Raw genomic sequence first — 21,799 nt, 5'->3', positions numbered from 1 at the left:
TGACCAATTTGCTGGTGTATGGTTGTTCACACCAGTCTCTTGTGATCCTTTTACTTCTGTGGTATCAGTTGTAACATCTCTTTCATTTCTAATTTTGAGTCCCCTCTCTTTTTTTCTTGTTGAATCTAGCTAAAGATGTCTATTTTGTTTACATTTCAAAAAAACAACTCTTAGTTTCATTAATCTCTTCTATTGCCTTTTTTGTCTCGTTCATTTATTTCTGCTCTGATCTTTATTATTCCCTTTTTCTACTAACTTTGGGCTTAGTTTGTTCTTTTGCTAGTCCCTTGAGGTATAAAGATAGGTTGTTCATTTGCTGTACAGTAGTAATGAACACAACCCTGTAATTCAACTATACTTCAGTAAAAAATAAATTTAAAAAAAGGTTGTTCATGTTTATATTTTTTGTCAAAATAAACTGTGTTTCATCCTAGAAATACAAATTATCTGTTTTAGGTTTGTATTCCTGTATAGTATCAAGAGATATTCTGGACTTCAACTTTCTATTAATATTCCTTTTTTATCTTCTCTGACAGATTCAGAATATTCATGTTTATGATATCTAAAAGAATAAAACTTTGCTGCCTCTTCATTTATAATAAAATAATAAAATTAATTCTTGTACTTATAAATATCAAAACACCAGGCACTACTAACTCAAGAATTGTAGTGTGGTAACAATGAAAGAAGCCAAAATAAAAACTATTTAAAAGCTGTAGCGGGAGAGGAGCTTCAAGACGGCAGAAGAGTAAGACACGGAGATCACCTTCCTCCCCACAAATACATCAGAAATAAATCTACATGTGGAACAACTCCTACAGATCACCTACTGAACGCCGGCAGAAGACCTCAGACCTCCCAAAAGGCAAGTACCTCCCCACGTACCTGGGTAGGGCAAAAGAAAAAAGAAAAAACAGAGAAAAAAGAATAGGGACGGGACCTGCACCTCTGGGAGGGAGCTGTGAAGGAGGAAAGGTTTCCACACACTAGGAAGCCCCTTCGCGGGCGGAGACTGCGGGTGGCAGACGGGGGAAGCTTCGGAGCCACGGAGGAGAGCGCAGCCACAGGGGTGCGGAGGGCAAAGTAGAGAGATATTCCCGCACAGAGGAGCGGTGCCAACCAGCACTCACCAGCCCGAGAGGCTTGTCTGCTCACCCGCCGGGGCGGGTGGGGGCTGGGAGCTGAGGCTCGGGCTTCAGAGGTCGGATCGCAGGGAGAGGACTGGGGTCGGCGGCGTGAACACAGCCTGAAGGGGTTAGTGCACCACAGCTAGCCGGGAGGGAGTCCGGGAAAAAGTCTGCAGCTGCCGAAGAGGCAAGAGACTTTTTCTTGCCTCTTTGTTTCCTGGTGCGCGAGGAGAGGGGATTCAGAGCGCCGCTTAAAGGAGCTCCAGAGACAGGCGCGAGCCGCGGCGATCAGCGCGGACCCCAGAGACGGGCATGAGACGCTAAGGCTGCTGCTGCCGCCACCAAGAAGCCTGTGTGCGAGCACAGGTCACTCTCCACACCGCCCCTCCTGGGAGCCTGCGCAGCCCGCCACTGCCAGGGTCCCATGATCCAGGGACAACTTCCCCGGAAGAACGCGCGGCGCCTCAGGCTGTTGCAACATCACGACGGCCTCTGCCGCCAAAGGCTCGCCCCGCCTCCGTACCCCTCCCTTCCCCCCCCCACCGCACCCCCACCCCCCGGCCTGAGCGAACTAGAGCCCCGGAAGCAGCTGCTCCTTTAATCCCGTCCTGTCTGAGCGAAGAACAGACGCCCTCAGGAGACCTACATGCAGAGGTGGGGCCAAATCCAAAGCCAAACCCGGGAGCTGTGTGAAGCTGTGCGAACAAAGAAGAGAAAGAGAAATATCTCCCAGCAGCCTCAGGAGCAGCGGACTAAATCCCCACAATCAACTTGATGAACCTGCATCTGTGGAATACCTGAATAGACAACGAATCATCCCAAATTGAGGAGGTGGACTTTGGGAGCAACGATATATATATATTTTTTCCCTTTTTCTCTTTTTGTGAGTGTGTAGGTGTATGCTTCTGTGTGTAATTTTGTCTGTATAGCTTTGCTTTTACCATTTGTCCTAGGGTTCTGTCCTTTTCTTTTTATTTTTTTATTACTTAAAAAAATTTTTTTCTTAATAATTATTTTTTATTTTAATAACTTTATTTTATTTTATCTTCTTCTTTCTTTCGTTCTTTCTTTTTCTCCTCCCTTCTATTCTGAGCCATGCGGAGGACAGGCTCTTGGTGCTCCAGCCAGGCGTCAGGGCTGTGCCACTGAGGTGGGAGAGCCAAGTTCAGGACACTGGTCCACAAGAGACCTCCCAGCTCCACATAATATCAAACAGTGAAAATCTCCCAGAGATCTCCATCTCAACGCCAAGACCCAGCTCCACTCAACGACCAGCAAGCTACAGTGCAGGACACCCTATGCCAAACAACTAGCAAGACAGGAACACAGCCCCACCCATTAGCAGAGAGGCTGCCTAAAACCATAATAAGGCCACAGACACCCCAAAACACACCACCAGACGTGGACCTGCCCACCAGAAAGACAAGATCCAACCTCATCCACCAGAACACAGGCACTAGTCGCCTCCACCAGGAAGCCTACAAAACCCACTGAACCAACCTTAGCCACTGGGGACAGGCACCAAAAACAACGGGAACTACAAATCTGCAGCCTGTGAAAAGGAGACCCCAAACACGGTAAGTTAAGCAAAATGAGAAGACAGAGAAACACACAGCAGATGAAGGAGCAAGGCAAAAACCCACCAGACCTAACAAATGAAGAGGAAATACGCAGTCTACCTGAAAAAGAATGCAGAATAATGATAGTAAAGATGATCCAAAATCTTGAAAATAGAATGGAGAAAATACAATAAACATTTAAGAAGGAACTAGAAGAACTAAAGAGCAAACAAACAGTGATGAACAACACAATAAATGAAATCAGAAATTCTCTATAAGGGATCAATAGCAGAATAACTGAGGCAGAAGAATGGAAAAGTGACCTGGAAGAAAAAATAGTGGAAATAACTACTGCAGAGCAGAATGAAGAGAAAAGAAAGAAAAGAATTGAGGACAGTCTCAGAGACCACTGGGACAACATTAAACGCACCAACATTCGAATTATAGGGGTCCCAGAAGAAGAAGAGAAAAAGAAAGGCACTCAGAAAATATTTGAAGAGATTATAGTTGAACACTTCCCTAATATGGGAAAGGAAATAGTTAATCAAATCCAGGAAGCACAGAGTCCCATACAGGATAAATATAAGGAGAAACACGCCAAGACACATATTAATAAAACTATCAAAAATTAAATACAAAGAACAAATATTAAAAGCAGCAAGGGAAAAACAACAAATAACACATAAGGGAATCCCCATAAGGTTAACAGCTGATCATTCAGCAGAAACTCTGCAAGCCAGAAGGGAGTGGCAGGACATACTTAATGTGAGGAAGGAGAAAAACCTACAACCAAGATTACTCTACCCGGTAAGGATCTCATTCAGATTTGACAGAGAAATTAAGACCTTTACAGACAAGCAAAAGCTAAGAGAATTCAGCACCACCAAACCAGCTTTACAACAAATGCTACAGGAACTTCTCTAGGCAGGAAACACAAGAGAAGGAAAAGGCCTATAATAATAAACCCAAAACAATTAAGAAAATGGTAATAGGAACATATATATCAATAATTACCTTAAATGTAAATGGATTAAATTCTCCAACCAAAAGACATAGATTGGCTGAATGGATACAAAAACAAGACCCATATATATGCTGTCTACAAGAGACCCACTTCAGACCTAGGGATACATACAGACTGAAAGTGAGGGGATGGAAAAAGATATTCCATGCAAATGGAAATCAAAAGAAAGCTGGAGTAGCAATTCTCACATCAAACAAAATAGACTTTAAAATAAAGACTTTTATAAGAGAAAAAGAAAGACACTACATAATGATCAAGGGATCATTCCAAGAAGAAGATATAACAATTGTAAATATTTATGCACCCAACATAGGAGCACCTCAATACATAAGGCAAATACTAACAGCCATAAAAGGGGAAATTGACAGTAACACAATCATAGTAGGGGACTTTAACACCCCACTCGCACCAATGGACAGATCATCCAAAATGAAAATAAATAAGGAAACACAAGCTTTAAATGATACATTAAGCAAGTTGGACTTAATTGATATTTATAAGACATTCCATCCAAAAACAACAGAATACACATTCTTCTCAAGTGCTCATGGAACAGTCTCCAGGATAGATCATATCTTGGGTCACAAATCAAGCCTTGGTAAACTTAAGAAAATTGAAATCGTACCAAGTATCTTTTCCAACCACAACGCTATGAGACTAGATATCAATTACAGGAAAAAAATCTGTAAGAAATACAAACACATGGAGGCTAAACAACACACTACTTAATAACCAAGAGATCACTGAAGAAATAAAAAAGGAAATCAAAAAATACCTAGAAACAAATGACAATGAAAACACGATGACCAAAAACCTATGGGATGCAGCAAAAGCAGTTCTAAGAGGGAAGTTTATAGCAATACAATCCTACCTTAAGAAACAAGAAACATCTCAAATAAACAACCTAACCTTACACCTAAAGCAATTAGAGAAAGAAGAACAAAAAAACCCCAAAGTTAGCAGAAGGAAAGAAATCATAAAGATCAGATCAGAAGTAAATGAAAAAGAAATGAAGGAAACGATAGCAAAGATCAATAAAACTAAAAGCTGGTTCTTTGAGAAGATAAACAAAATTGATAAACCATTAGCCAGACTCATCAAGAAAAAAAGGGAGAAGACTCAAATTAATAGAATTAGAAATGAAAAAGGAGAAGTAACAACTGGCACTGCAGAAATACAAAGGATCATGAGAGATTACTACAAGCAACTATATGCCAATAAAATGGACAACCTGGAAGAAATGGACAAATTCTTAGAAATGCACAACCTGCCGAGACTGAACCAGGAAGAAATAGAAAATATGAACAGACCAACCACAAGCACTGAAATTGAAACTGTGATTAAAAGTCTTCCAACAAACAAAAGCCCAGGACCAGATGGCTTCACAGGCGAATTCTATCAAACATTTAGAGAAGAGCTAACACCTATCCTTCCCAAACTCCTCCAAAATATAGCAGAGGGAGGAACACTCCCAAACTCATTCTATGAGGCCACCATCACTGTGATACCAAAACCAGACAAAGATGTCACAAAGAAAGAAAACTACAGGCCAATATCACTGACGAACATAGATGCAAAAATCCTCAACAAAATACTAGCAAACAGAATCCAACAGCATATTAAAAGGATCATACACTATGATCAAGTGGGGTTTATCCCAGGATGAAAGGATTCTTCAATATACTCAAATCAATCAATGTGATACACCACATTAACAAACTGAAGGAGAAAAACCATATGATCCTCTCAATAGACGCAGAGAAAGCTTTCGACAAAATTCAACACCCATTTATGATAAAAACCCTCCAGAAAATAGGCATAGAGGGAACTTTCCTCAACATAATAAAGGCCATATATGACAAACCCACAGCCAACATCGTCCTCAAGGGTGAAAAACTGAAACCATCCACTAAGATCAGGAACAAGACAAGGTTGCCTACTCTCACCACTATTACTCAACATAGTTTTGGAAGTTTTAGCCACAGCAATCAGAGAAGAAAAAGAAATTAAAGGAATCCAAATTGGAAAAGAAGAAGTAAAGCTGTCACTGTTTGCAGATGACATGATACTATACATAGAGAATCCTAAAGATGCTACCAGAAAACTACTACAGCTAATCAATGAATTTGGTAAAGTAGCAGGATACAAAATTAATGCACAGAAATCTCTTGCATTCCTATGCACTAATGATGAAAAATCTGAAAGTGAAATTAAGAAAACACTCCCATTTACCATTGCAACAAAAAGAATAAAATATCTAGGAATAAGCCTAGCTAAGGAGACAAAAGACCTGTATGCAGAAAATTATAAGACACTGATGAAAGAAATTAAAGATGATACAAATAGATGGAGAGATATACCATGTTCTTGGATTGGAAGAATCAACATTGTGAAACTGACTCTACTACCCAAAGCAATCTACAGACTCAATGCAATCCCTATCAAACTACCACTGGCAATTTTCACAGAACTAGAACAAAAAAGTTCACAATTTGTATGGAAACACAAAAGACCCCGAATAGCCAAAGCAATCTTGAGAAAGAAAAATGGAGCTGGAGGAATCAGGCTCCTGGACTTCAGACTATACTACAAAGCTACAGTAATCAAGACAGTAGGGTACTGACACAGAAACAGAAATATAGATCAATGGAAGAGGATAGAAAGCCCAGAGATAAACCCATGCACATATGGTCACCTTATCTTTGATAAAGGAGGCAAGAATATACAGTGGAGAAAAGACAGCCTCTTCAATAAGTGGTGCTGGGAAAACTAGACAGCTACATGTAAAAGAATGAAATTAGAACACTTCCTAACACCATACACAAAAATAAACTCAAAATGGATTAAAGACCTAAATGTAAGGCCAGACACCATCAAACTCTTAGAGGAAAACATAGGCAGAACACTCTATGACATAAATCACAGCAAGATCCTTTTTGACCCACCTCCTAGAGAAATGGAAATAAAAATAAAAACAAACAAATGGGACCTAATGAAACTTAAAAGCTTTTGCACAGCAAAGGAAACCATAAACAAGATGAAAAGACAACCCTCTGAATGGGAGAAAATACTTGCAAATGAAGCAACTGACAAAGGATTAATCTCCAAAATTTACAAGCAGCTCATGCAGCTCAATATTAAAAAAACAAACAACCCAATCCAAAAATGGGCAGAAGACCTATATAGACATTTCTCCAAAGAGGATATACAGATTGCCAAGAAACACATGAAAGAATGCTCAACATCATTAATCATTAGAGAAATGCAAATCAAAACTACAATGAGATATCATCTCTCACCAGTCAGAATGGCCACCATCAAAAAATCTACAAACAATAAATGCTGGAGAGGGTGTGGAGAAAAGGGAATCCTCTTGCACTGTTGGTGGGAATGTAAATTGATACAGCCACTATGGAAAACAGTATGGACGTTCCTTAAAAAACTAAAAACAGAACTACCATACGACCCAGCAATCCCACTACTGGGCATATACCCTGAGAAAACCATAATTCAAAAAGAGTCATGTACCAAAATGTTCATTGCAGCTCTATTTACAATAGCCAGGACATGGAATCAACCGAAGTGTCCATCAACAGATGAATGGATAAAGAAGATGTGGCACATATATACAATGGAATATTTGTCAGCCATAAAAAGGAACGAAACAGTTATTTGTAGTGAGGTGGATGGACCAAGAGACTCTCATACAAAGTGAAGTAAGTCAGAAAGAGAAAAACAAATACCATATGCTAACACATACATATGGAATCTAAAAAAAAAAAAAAAATGGTCATGAAGAACCTAGGGGCAAGATGGGAATAAAGGTGCAGACCTACTAGAGAATGGACTTGAGGATACGGGGAGGGGGAAGGGTAAGCTGGGACAAAGTGAGAGAGTGGCATGGACATATATACACTACCAAACGTAAAATAGATAGCTAGTGGGAAGCAGCCGCATAGCACAGGGAGATCAGCTCGGTGCTTTGTGACCACCTAGAGGGGTGGGATAGGGAGGGTGGGAGGGAGGGAGATGCAAGAGGGAAGAGGTATGGGGACATATGTATATGTATAACTGATACACTTTGTTATAAAGCAGAAACTAGCACACCATTGTAAAGCAATTATACTCCAATAAAGATGTTAAAAAGAAAAAAAAAGCTACAGCAATTTAAAAATCTGAGGATAATGATAAACAGATGATTCTTTGCAAGAACAGAAGGCTCCAGCTTCACAATGAATGTGCAGTGGAGATATGCCACCACTGTCTCTAAGAGACAGGCTGGACAGACAGTTAGTGAGTGCTGCAAAAACAGACCCCACTAAAGCCTAGAAAATTAGCTTGAACTAATGAGTTCACACTGAAATTTGTATTATTAGTTTTTACCACTTCTCACAGTTACTATTACATTATTCACTGACTGATAAGGAAGAGTTTTAATATCTTGTCAACCAGTAGAACCATCGCAGTACGAAGAGCTTAAGAGCAGTCCTGGTTGTAACAACCACATTAAATAGCCCCAATTTTTCTCTGAACTGTCACTCCTAGACCACTGATATTTTCCATTCTGAAATAATGCCAACTGGAACAAAGCGATATTCAATTACTTTTTTAAAGTAAAAATACCCAAAAAAGGAGATTTCCATAAAGCACAATCTAAGAAGGGAAAACCATGATGAAGAGTTTTCCACAGTAATGTTGCTAAATTTAAACCACGTTACCAGCAAAATATTTACTCATCAGGCACCATCACCATCCCCACCACAACCATCTACTGTTTACAGGTTAAATAAGAGCAAAATCGTTGCCCCACATCATCAAGAAGTAAATGAACAAGCATAAATCGACTTAAATTCTCAGTCATATTCTGCCACTCCCTCTGCTAAACACCCTTCAATGTTTCCCCTTGGAAAAAAATCCAAATTCTCCAACCAGGACCCCAAGAGCTCTAGACCTCCCTGCTCGCCTGGCTAACTCCTCTTTACCCTTCAGCTCGCAGCTCACAGGCCACTTCCTCAGAGATCCTCCCCCATCCACCCAGACTAAACTCTGTGCCTCCTCTTCTCATAGCGCCTTATTCTTTTTCTGCACCATGCTTTTCAAAATATTCAGATAAATGTGCATCCACGTGATTACTTATTGTTTGCCTACTCACGAGACGATTAGCTCCACGCGGACATGTTTTGGTCCCCGTAGTACATCCAATACCTAGCATGATGGCTGGCCGCAGAAAAGGACTAGATAAATATTCGTGGATGAATAAATTGCTAAATGCCCTATATCTATGTAATAGAACTGCTAAAAGTAAAACAGGGCTTCAGGTTTTTCTTTTAACACCTTATATAACAGGAGAAATATCTTTGAGTATTACTATTTCAAGAGCAAATATGTACACAAATGAAGATTACACAAATCGTGATTACACAAATAGCAATTACACAACAGTGGCACATACTTGCCACCCTCATCTGACTTAGCTTGGACACGGGGATGCATGGAAGACTAAGAGGGCCCATTTCCCAGCTGCCACTGCCATCAGCAAAGGGGTCTCCCTGGTCTGCCCCCAGACTGTGGTGCAGAAGGAATGACTGGGGCAGAGGGAAAAGAAGCATAGTCAAAGGCCAAGCACTCCAATTCTAACAGTGGTAACCACCCCACCCTTCCAGAGCTCACTTGCACAACTCCAGTCAAAGATGACCCTTTCATTACCAATACTGCAGAATCACAAATTTCACAGGAAAGCACTGCTGGTTCCGGTCAAACAGCCTTTGCCAAGTACTACCACACACCCTGGCCTTCTGATGGGAAATAGGGTGAGAGAGAAGGAAGATGAGAAAAACAATCCGGCAGGGCCTGGGAAGGGCCCAGAGCCAGAGACGCACAAAGAAGGGTGAGAAAGGGAATCTGGGGCGAAGTTAACACATAACTGGAAGAGCCAAGTGGGCTAACAACCATGGCAAATAAGGACAGGCTAAAGGGCTGGATGCTCTGATGAAATCTGATAAGGAGAGTATATGTGTACACGAGTAGAGTGAACTAGAGGTTATGGTAACTTACAAGTGACAATGGGCTATAAGGTCCACTATATCTGTGGGAAATGTAGAACAGAAGTGACAGTCCTTGAAACTGAAAGAGTTACAGCACTATGCACCATGGATGCTCATGTTCGGTTGAATACAGCCTGGGGAGTCACAGAGACTAAGCTGGGGACGGAGTCACCGAAACAAGCAGAAGGGTGATCTACAGGTCAGTGAGGGCAGGAGGAGTAGGGGAAGAGAGAGCTTAGATGAATAATGTAGGGTTACAAAAGAAGAGACTGAAATGGAAACAAAATGAAATCATTTCTAATGCCATGAACTGGAAAAGATGGAAAAGAACATATTAGTGAAAAACCAGGATTCAGTTAAGGTGAGGTAGTAGAAGGAGCATTTGAAGAAAAGGTTAAATACCTAAGAGACTTTGTCTAGGGGGCCAGCAGAGCAGGTGGCAGCAGGAGCGGCAGGGCAACACGGTCCGGGGATGGGAGTTTGAGGCGGAACAGGAGGAGGGAGGGATTTGTGACTAAGGTGCTAGGTTCAGGTAGGATGACATACTATGCACAAGGCCCCCAACATACAGGTACCAAGATAAATAAGAGAAAGGCGATATGGGGTAGGTGATCAGCTCACAATAAATATGTCTGGTCCATTCATCTCCCTTGGACATGGTTGACTGACCCGGTATGGGCCTATCAGATTCTCTTTCCTGAAAATTAAAAACCTTTCAAAGTGATTGAAGGTAGTTGGAGCCACTTTATAACACCCTGGAAAGAATATCTATGTTAACTCCTGTGGCTACTCTGGTTCTCTTCTCTCACAAAACCTGGTTACTCAAATTTTCCCCTGATTCTGAGAGCTGTGCCTACCCTAACCTTTAATAATGTCTCCATGTTTGCTTTGTTTGTTTTAGCCAGAATCATTTCTGTTGCTTATAACCAAAGTATCTTTCCTGATTTAACATGGCTTCTGCCCATAGCTAACTCATTTTATAAATGAGGAAACTGAGGCCCTGAGAATGTTTTTTTTTTTTTACAGGTTATAAGACCAAAACCTGGGACTTCCCTGGTGGCGCAGTGGTTAAGAATCCGCCTGCCAGTGCAGGGGACATGGGTTCGAGCCCTGGTCCGGGAAGATCCCACATGCCATAGAGCAACTAAGCCTGTGCACCACAACTACTGAGCCTGCGCTCTAGAGCTTGTGCTCCACAACAAAAGAAGCCACCACAATGAGAAGCCCGCACACCGCAACGAAGAGTAGCCCCTGCTCGCCACAACTAGAGAAAGCCCGTGTGCAGCAATGAAGATCCAACACAGCCAAAAATACACAAATTTATTTTAAAAAAAAGACCAAGGGCTTCCCTGGTGGCGCAGTGGTTGAGAATCTGCCTGCCAATGCAGGGGACACGGGTTCGAGCCCTGGTCTGGGAAGATCCCACATGCCGCAGAGCAACCGGGCCCGTGAGCCACAACTACTGAGCCTGTGCATCTGGAGCCTGTGCTCCACAACAAGAAAGGCCGCGACAGTGAGAGGCCCGCGCACCGCGATGAAGAGTGGCCCCCGCTCGCCGCAACTAGAGAAAGCTCTCGCACAGAAACGAAGACCCAACACAGTCAAAAATAAAATTAATTAATTAATTAATTTAAAAAAAAAGACCAAAACCCAATTGTCCCTACTATACTACTCTCAGCGATTTTTTTTTAAACAGATTTAGACAGACAGCTTCCAAAAGACTTATAATCCAAATAACGTCAGATAAAATCTAGGTATAAAGGTAAAATAGAAAAAGCTAAAACTGGAGCTGATGGAGGTGGCTAATGAGTACAGAAGAGCCATGATCTTCTAATAGTAGCTATTGGAAGATATATTTCATATTCTATTGTAACATGAAGCCTGTGTAACGGAAGAGCTCTACGAATTTTTTTTAAATATCTGAAGCCATTGTATTAATATAAAATTTGGATTAAAAAAAAAAGTAAATGTAAAAAGGTACAGAGCCAGAGAAAGGAAAGATAAATATCAACATATAGACAAAATTATAAAGACCGCGTCTATAATATCAGAATATTTTTGGCATCATCACATGCTTAAAAACATTTGTCTTGGTATCCTTCCCCTCCAAATATTTTAGGACTATAAAGCATTTCTCATACTTCCTTGACCTTCCAAGATTCTGTTGCCATTTCACTTCCTCCTTTTCTCAGAATCTTTGTAAGGCTGATTTCCTTTGTTTACCCTATCAAGTGTCCTTCCCTTCCTAAAACTTTCACTTTATTTCCCTTTTTCTAGCCTAAAACTTGGCCACTATGTATTATTCTTTCTTGTTTCCTTGGTGTTTGATATTTTCTCATCTAACCATTCCCTCCCTAATACAAGACAATCTGAATTGGCACATTCTCACAAACTTTTTCCGTGGCACTGCTTCAGAAAGAACAACCGGAACTTTTTATAAAAACGTTAACAGAGGTGATCTGTTGCTAAGACTGAGTATAAATACCACATATGCTTCCATGAAGCTGTTCATTTCTCTTTGAACCATGGGTTTTCAGTAAAAAATGGGAAGCAAGTCTCTTATTTATTCCACATGGTCCAAACCTATTATGGTAAACAAACATGTAGAGCCAGTGCTCCATATGAAATACCTCAGGTAAATATAATTATTTTATAAAAAGGAAACTATATTATACATTAAGTAATGTATTTAATTAAAAGATAATCTAACAGACTATATCAGCCAGAATGGAAATTCAGGGTTCCCCTCCACTTATGTATCAAAAAACAAATGAAATAATCATAAAAAAATGAACATTTTATATACTTCAAACTTACAAGAGGAAATATGTATCACAGACTTCTTATAGCACTTAGCTCTGTTTACTTCCAATCTTTCTAATAATTACACAAATTCAATTCCATGTACATGTAGATTATGTGAAAACACCCACTCCTTAAGTAACAGAAGGAAAACAGCAAATCTTAGTGAGGTTTATATCAAAATTTAACATAAAAACTCTCTTCAGGATAAAGAACATCATTTATCTTTCAACCATAACTATTCTAAATTGATAATATGCTGATTCCACTATATCCTAAATCAGTGGTTCATTATGGGGTGAGGACTGGGGGACAGAAGGGAGGGGCGGGGAGGGGAGGGGAGGGGAGGGGAGGTGTGGGAGGAGAGGGGTGGGGTGGGAGGGGAGGGGAGGGGCGGGAGGGGAGGGGGAGGGGAGGGGGAGGGGGGAGGGGAGGGGACATGTGGCAAGCTCTGGAGCTACTTTTGGTTGTGTCGATGGTGGTGGCAGTTGGGGGTGGGGGGGTTGAGGTGCCACTGGCATCTAGTGGGCAGAGGCCAGGGATGCTGCGAAACATACAATGCACAGGACAGCCCTTCACAACAAAGATTATCCAGCTCAAATGGTTGAGAAACTGTCCCACAGAGAAATGAGACCGAAAGGGAAGAGTGGCTCATCAGGAGTAACCGTGAGTCCCCGCCGGCCCTCTCCATTCCAAGGAGCCCCTACCTTGGATGCCTGCGGCGTGGATATCACATGGACCGTGCTGGGTTTGACTCCGTTAGCCTTCGGCCGCTTGTAGAGGGCAAATCTGCTTTTCCTCCGGCCTCTGTCTCCATTAGGTAAAGCACCATTGTACCTATACAGAGAGATGAGAGGGTTCATTTATTTGTAGATTTTAAAGGCATTAAGAATAAAAGTTCGATGGCCTAAGGGAAAAGACAGGAATGCTCACAAAGACTTGCCCACTAACCGCCCCACAAAAGGGACACAAAACAGACTGTTCACAGACTTCGGCTATAATGAAATTCAAATCACTTCCAGAAACTTAATTTAAGAGTGATGTACCAAGTAATTACAGGTTTCCTATTCTATAAAGTCAGACTCTTCAAATCTTTTCAGAAGAGACCGAGTATAAATAAGCAAATGAGAATTCTGCAGAGGCCGTATTAGTGCTGGCTCAACTCAGCAAGCGCCGTCCTAATGGGCCCCGGAGAAACACTCAAGAAATATTTTTAAATGAACTAGTTAGAAACTAGCATTCTAATTAAACCTCATCTCTCACTCGCAAATCACGTTAATGTCTGTAGGATCTTTATTTGTAAGACCAAATTTAGTTACTTGCATTCTTAAAAGTTCAGAATTCTCTACCTTCATTCCCATTGCCATTTGAACCCTACACTGTCAGGTTAGCAAAAACTAGCCTGCAAAATTAAACATAAAGTATGACTCTACAAGAAGGTTGACCATTAAAAAGCCCAAAGGTAAAAAAGATGAGTTTTAGTCCACAAACTAACAAATATCTTTAAAAGTCACCTGGAAAACATTACTGTCCTTAAGCAGATTTCCTGAATTAATACCTTAAGCGGGTACCAGTGTTTAAAAGAAATGCAGGATTGCAGGAGGGTTTCCGTTTTCACCTGTATTTTCTAACTCTGGATTAAGGGTCCCTGTACGTTCTGACTGCTTCTCATGTTGCCACACTGCCATATCTATTTCTCCAACTCCCTCTTGGCAGAAGTTCTTTTCAAGAAGAGAACCGAAAGAAGGAAGGGAATTGTTTCAAATTTGTGTGGATAAACATGACAGCTCCAAGGCTCCCTCCGAGCACCAAAGTCAGGGACAGTGCATGTGGTGTGGTGGCTCCACCCTCTCCTGGAAGTCCTGCCTTTGCCACTTGTCCGTCAATCCCAGAGATCATGGTGGCCAGTATGGCAAAGGGGACACAAGGCCCACTGAGAACAGCGAAAAGTCGGAACAAGGGGTTTGTGGTGTTTGTTTTACAATTCAGTAGCTACAGTATGACAATGGATTTAAATTATCACCAGAAATTATTCCTGCTGTGTTTTTAATGTCTCCATTTCCAGCACAAAGCAACGTCAGCAACAAGAAACTGTCTCTAAAATACAAAAATAATTTGTTTCAAGTCTTATTCCTCTCCTTTTTCTGAGGCAAGATCAGAATAATGTGCATTGTTTTCTTAAACATATCTGTGATCACTACCACAAAGAACATATCCATGAGTAAACAACCATTATAAACTCACTGTCTTAATATATTTCCGCATCACTTAAACCAAGATGAGCATCCTGTATTAAGAGAAACATATGTGAATCAATTAAAGGCAGGGCTCTAAACAATTTAGAGGGACATTTTCACCACTGTGGCCTAGAGGCAATTGGTACAAGATCTGGCAAGGTTCCTTGTGCCCCTCACACTTGCCCAGCTCTCCGCTGCATCTTTCTCTCAACTATATACTGCTGGTCAAGGATATCAAACCTAGTAAGAGCACGGCAGATGCTTTTGAAGAGATCTGCTCACCATGCCATCCCTTCTCAGGAATCCAGCCCTGAACTCCCTAAGGCTCGGAGCCCCGGCATCATGTCTGAATGAAAAGGCCAGGCCAGCATCCTCCCCACCACCCTGGAGCTGAATAGCTGGAGGCACACATCCGGCCCAAGCTGGCCAATGACATTCTCATCCCGGAAAACGCAAAGCCGGACGAGAGACAACCCGCCCGCCAGTCTGCGTGGGTGGCCAGAGCTGCAAACTGGAAGCACGGGAGCTGTGGGGATGTCACAGTCTGTTCCGTGATGAAGCAGCAGAGAAGTGAGGAGTGAAGCAGATGAACAGAGACAAGCAACAAAAAGAGATGGAAAGAGGGTCCTTAAGGGCTTCTATTGGCCCAGATGTACTCTGACCCTTGTCGGTGAAATTCTTTTTAGTTTCAGCTAACTCAGGCTGGTTTCTGCTACTTGCAACCCCAAAGCCATATCTAATATAAAGGTGAAAACACAAAAACCAGAAATGTCAACCTTAACATATGCAAAAACATTTTCATTTCAACTGCCTGAGCAGAGATGCACAGATATTGCAGGTTAAGCAAATATGCCAGTCCACTTAATATGCCTGCTTACTTAATACATCTACACGACACCCAGTGAAAAATCATGCTGGAAATAATTAAGGTAAGAGTGGAGAAAACAGTGTCACGATGAGAACAGTTTCGAATCAGGTTAAGCTACATGGTCATTCGTTCAGTATTTATAATGCCAAGTACTAGAGCTGCAACGATGAATATCAACCACCCCGTGTTCAGAGCTCTCCACTTAAAAGCAGAGAAAGACATAAAAACAAGCGCGATAAAACACTTATGCAACAAGATGCACTAGTCATTCAAAGCACGTGGGAAGAGCCATACCGGAAGCCCTCACAGAGGAGACAGTGTGAACTTTCTTGAAATCTGAACAAGATGACTAAATGGGGAACGCAGGGCAATCGTATGTACAAAGGCAAGGAGTGGTTCAGTACTGTGGGAGCGTAGAGTTCAAGAGGAGAGACGCAGAGGGCTAGGAGGGTAAAAGGTGGGCAGGGTCCAGATTACAACCCCCTAGTACTCCATGACAAGGGGCATGGCCTTTTACCCTAAGAAGAATGGGAGTTGGTAAGATGTAAGCAAAGGACTAACATGATTGCATATAAAGTAATCACAAGGGCAGCACCATGCAAGATGCACATCCGGATTAGAGTCAGGATGATTGGATGGGAGAAATATCCTAACCTGAGGAGGAACATAGTGGGTGGCCCTCAGAAAGACAGGTCCATGTCCCAGAACCTGTGAAGGTGACCTTACTTGGAAAAAGAGTCTCTGCAGACGTAGTTAGGGATCTGGAGATGAGATCATCCTGGATTGCTGGGGGCCCTAAATCCAGTGACCAATGTCTTTAGGGGAGACACACAGGGAAAGAGAGGAGACGACCGGGTGAAGATGGAGGCAGAGACTGGAGTTAGACGATCACAGGCCAAGGAACGCCTGGAGCCACCACAAGCAGGAAGAGGCAAAGGAGAACCCTCCCCCAAGGCCTTCAGAGGCAGCACGGCCTTGCGGACACCTTGATTCCAAGACGTGAGGCCTCCAGAACCGTGGGAGAACAAATTCTGCTGAGAGTTGTTTTCAATGCTAGATGAGCATGAGAATTATCAGGGAAGCTTCATAAAAATATGCGTGCCTAAGTCTCAAGAGATGCTGATTCAGTAGCTCTGGGACAGAACTTTTAAAAGTTCCACAGGTGATGCTTACTTGCAGCTACAGTTGAGGACCCTGGTTTTAAAGGCAAAAAATCAATAGTATTTGGTGACCTATGATGTGGCCGCACCAAGCGAGGGACAGAGAAAGGGAATATCACATAGGCTACCGGCCAAGGCCAAGGCGACGGCATTATTAGAAATAGGAATTACAGGGACATCCAGGAGAAGACATGTATGAGGCAAGAGAAGTTATAAACTTGGGTGCCTGCACCATACAAGTGTGGAAGTTAAAATCATGAGAGCAAATGAGATTACTCAAGAAAATGTACAGAATAAAGTAAAGAAGGCAAGGACAGACCCTGGGAAAGATGACCATTTAAGGAAATAAACCGTAATTCACAGAACTATTTGTCAAAAAAGTGACTTTCAACATATGTAAATTTTAAACAAAATAAATACCTTTTATATCTTCAAAAAAATAAAGAAATAAACCCTTCTTAGTCATAGGCAGAAGGACCAGGACCAGTAGAAAGTTGTATTACCAAAGATAGGAGAAGAGAGAATTTTAACAGTGTTTAATCAGTTAAGAGGCCAGTCAGAAATGCGCAAGTATGATTTGGAAAAGAACACATCATTGGTGACGTCACCCATCTTCAGAGCAAACCAGCAATGCAAAAACAAGCAAAGCCCTCCAGCACCGAGCCTCACTGTGAGCCGACTCTCTCCTTCCCATCTTCTCACAGCCAAGAACCTCAAAAGAGGGCTCCACACCCACCGTCCCACTTCCCTACCTGTCGACTCTTCAGCCCACTATTGTTTGCCTCCAAATCTAAAGGTGCATTTGCTCATAAAGGCAAAAAAGTATTATTCCACGAAAGAGGGTCAGAATGCTGTCTGGCCCGGCAAGCGTTTCAGCCAGCAAGTTTGTAGAAATAAGATTTCCAAGTGCTGCGGGCATACCTGTCTCAGCTGCTAAACAAGGGTATTTTGATTCAAACCCACAAGTTGCCTTTCAAGCTTCAAATTTAAAAAAAAATTCTGGAGACTAAAAAAATCCACTTATTTAGTAAATGTGTGATGAAAATGTAGCTCTTCATATACGCAGGGCAAATAGCTGGTAAAGGTATTTGGAAGCTTCAGAGGACAATGAAAAACCCTTGTAAGAAACCTCACAAGGTAAGAAATGGTTTTTCTTGGTTTAAAATTCAGAGTTCACACATTAATTCTTTTTAATAGCATTTGCTGTGCATTTACTATGTGCCAAGAAACCTTGTGAGGGAGGCTCCTAGTGGGCAGATAAGAGGCTTGAATGACTGGAACACGCATAAATTGCACAGCTGGGAAGGGGCAGATAGGACTCAAATCTACATCTGGTTTTGTCTGACTCCATATTTCACACTCTTTCCAGTAGCCAACACTGACAATTTTTAAATTCAAGGCATTTCCTGGCAAACACCACAAAGATACATTCTTGAGAAGATGCCTGCCACCTAAAAAATGCATTTGTCAAAAAGAATTTTCTATAGGAAATAACAGCAAGAGAGGGCGTGCCAGGGGCTCCCAGCCACACTTCGGAGGCATCACATTTGATCTGAACCAGTCTGAACTCACGGAGCAGCACCTGTGTGGGCTACAGAAGTGGAGGCGTCATCAGCATCAAACGGCCACATTCCAGAGGCAGCCCAGCTTCCCATTACAGACTGAAGGCTCTGCCCTCCCTCGAAAGCAATATCTCTGTCACCTGCACATATAAATCACAAGCAACTACTGTAGCTAAGACAGACTGTACACTGCAGATGAACAGGCCGGGGACACTAGAGACAAGAGATGTGAAGGGCATTGGAGTCTGATAAACCCCTGCACCGTGGGCCCCCGGTCTCGAGGAGTGCACATCAATTCACCACGATAGTGAACGCACTAACTCACTGCTGCAACCATGCATAAGAAGATGCACGTAAACCAGTAAGTGCCTGACACTGGCTTTACATCATTACAGCCCGAACTCCTCATTATTTAAGCTATCAGATGCATCTGGACTTGCACTGTCCGACTGAACTCCATACATAAAGCCCAGGGACACAACAATATCTATTTTCCTGTGCCTAACAAATGCTGCGTATTGTATGGTTTCATAAAATAAATAGTAGACTTTCATTTCCAGCCAGAGAACTAACTATGGCAGCACCATTACAGTCTACTCCCTCTGGGGATAACCTGCTGCAGCTTTTTAAACATCAATTCATTCAGAAAATCTTCCTGGGCTTGGCCTCCAAATGAAAATTCTCAATGCCCCATTTCTGGTTGGAAATGGTCTCTGCTCCAAGTAGCTACTTCAGAGCTATTGAATAGGAAAATATATTTATATATAAAATATGTACATGTATATATTCATTCAAGATAGCATCAGGCGAAGTACATGGGGTGAGCCAGGCCCACGGTTGTGGGCTGAGGGGCTAAGGATACGAGACATCCTGTCTCTTAACAGACTCAGGTGGAGAAGACAGATCAGGTGACAGATAGTTATAAAACAATACTGATAAGTGCTAATGAAAGTGAGTTAGAAAACACAATGAAAAAAAAAAAATCAGAACAGTAACTTTTGGATTACTTTAGGACACAGTGATAAGTCTTGGCATGCCCTACATGTGTGATTCAAGTCATGGAACCTTATTAATAGTCTTTTTCACCAACCCTGTGTGACACCACCAGTCAATCTTCCATTTATCTCACACCATTTGGACTGGATGCTCTTTGAGGAGTTTCCTATTTCTTTGTGTACCCTCCCTTCACCTCTACGTGGTACCTTAAAACCAAGGAGGGGATCGATGAAACAGTCACCACATTAATATGGAAATAATAATAGTGGTGTAAGGGATCAAGAGAGGAATTCTAGCTCCAACTCTTTTCCTAGCTGGTGCTGTGAACTTACCTAAGATGGGACTGTTTCCTCAGCTACAAAGACAGCAACAGAGAATAACAATTTCAATTTTAAAAAGAGATTCCCAAACCTCTTTCAAACATTTCAATTTGATATGGACAGAAAAGGCATTTCATCCAACTCAAATACCAGGATCCTGTCTAAGAAGGGTGAAGGCTGTGGCTGCTATTTTAACAACTGGCTTTGATCTGCTGCTACACTTCCAAAGACCCCTCAAATCTTTATGGCAGTTGAGGTGTGGCAGTTACAGCTACAGGTTGCCTTTTCCTTATCTTGAGGTTTTTTAGCTTCCCCAGACCAAAATATTTCCCAAGGCAAAACATGAAAACATTCTTCCTACCAGGAACGCAGTACTGCTCCCACACGCAGATTTTCAGCCGTTCTTCCAGGATTTATACACCCACACACTCTCATCCAGCCCTGCTACAGCAAAAGGTACAGCATGAAGGCCAGAGGGAGACCCCATCCTGGCTCTGCGTCCCATCCCATATTCGCACAAGTCCCTGAACATCTCAGAACCTCACTCTCCCTCCCCATAAAGTAGGAAGAAGACCTAACATTCTACCACTTGGATTCTGGAGCAGCGTGGTGGTGGGAGATGAGGGCAAAGCTATCCGGAAAGGCCCTGACCCCAGCCTCATCAGCACCGCATCCCCAGTGACCACAGCAGGGACTCTGTTCTCTCCTGCATTCATTCAACTCCTGTGACTCTGAAGGCCACACTTCCCTACTTGCTTCTTCCTCCAACCAGCCCATACGAAAGAAAAGAGCATGGAAAGCAAATCCAGCCCACCTAAGACACAGAGGAACTGTTTATGAAAAGAAACATATTTCTTATCTAATACTTAGCCATCTGGTTCTTTGAGGTCATTCTCCTCCCTTTTTCACCTCAAATTGGTACTGTCACTAAAAAACACAAGATAAAGTTTTTTTACTGTATTGAATCTCTGATTTTTGAGCATTGCTGGGAGGCCAACAGTAGAGCGTTTTTACTGAACACTGGAAGGTATGCAAAACGTCAGGAATAGAAAAGGCTATTTATGTTACTCTCAAAACATTGACGACTAACGTCTTTTATTCTGCCGTTGGCGCCAACAGTCCAAAATATCTCTGATTAAATACATATTAATATAATATTAGTCATTTATGTCAAAGAATCTTTTTTACCCTATGGGTGAAAAATATTTTTCAAGTATTACCCTGCAGTAATTTTTGATTCCTAAAAGAGAAAATATTACACAAAGGGAAAAAGCCAAAGTATAGCAAGAAATAAATTTGATATAGTACAAGATTTGTACAATTCAAGAATCAGGTAAAGATATCATTTTATCTTATTCTTGAATTAGTACCATCTTTTTCTTGGGCGGGGGGTGGTCTGAGTCATAGCTCTGCCATGAGTAGCTATGTGTTTTACCTGTTTTTTAAATTGAAGTATAGTTACTTTACAATGTTGTGTTAGTTTCAGATGTACAGCAAAGTGATTCAGTTACACACACACACACACACACACACACACACACACACACACACCTGTTCTTTTTCAGATTCTTTTCCATTACAGGTTATTATAAAATATTCAGTATAGTTCCCAGTAGGTCCTTGTTGTTTATTTTATATATAGTAGTGTGTATCTGTTAATCCCAAACTCCTAATTTATCTCCCCCCCAATTCCAAACCATAACCATAAGTTTGTTTTCTATGTCTGTGAGTCTATTTCTGTTTTGTAAATAAGTTCATTTGTATCATTTTTTTAGATTCCACATATAAGTAATATCATATGATACTTATCGTTCTGACTTACTTCACTTAATATGATAATCTCTAGAATTAGTACCACTTTACACTCCACACTGCTTTACATAGTTCACCAATTAATAATTTTGAAAACCAAATTAAATCCCACACATTCCTTTTTTAATCACTCCAACATTTGCTTATTTTAGCCTCTCATCACCTAAATTAAGACAGGTATATAAATTGTACATGGCAGACTGAAATACTGGTCACAGTTCTTCACTCCTCCCTGAAGACACGCCCTTTGACATGAATTTATACCTCCAGTTAACTTCCTTGCCCTGG

The 21,799-nt window shown here is 41.7% G+C and overlaps 1 protein-coding gene across 1 annotated transcript in view; it reads right to left on the bottom strand.

Moving 5' to 3' along the window:
- PELI2 (pellino E3 ubiquitin protein ligase family member 2) overlaps positions 1 to 21,799 on the bottom strand; it is a 202,642-nt gene that overhangs the window by 136,376 nt on the left and 44,467 nt on the right. The window contains exon 2 of the mRNA XM_061180870.1: positions 13,264 to 13,393. Coding sequence (XP_061036853.1) covers positions 13,264 to 13,393 — 130 coding nt within the window. The remainder of the gene's footprint in view (positions 1 to 13,263; positions 13,394 to 21,799) is intronic.

Source organism: Eubalaena glacialis, chromosome 2 (assembly GCF_028564815.1).
Source record: "Eubalaena glacialis isolate mEubGla1 chromosome 2, mEubGla1.1.hap2.+ XY, whole genome shotgun sequence".
Lineage (NCBI taxonomy): Eukaryota > Metazoa > Chordata > Mammalia > Artiodactyla > Balaenidae > Eubalaena > Eubalaena glacialis.
This window is presented reverse-complemented; position numbering and strand designations above follow the sequence as displayed.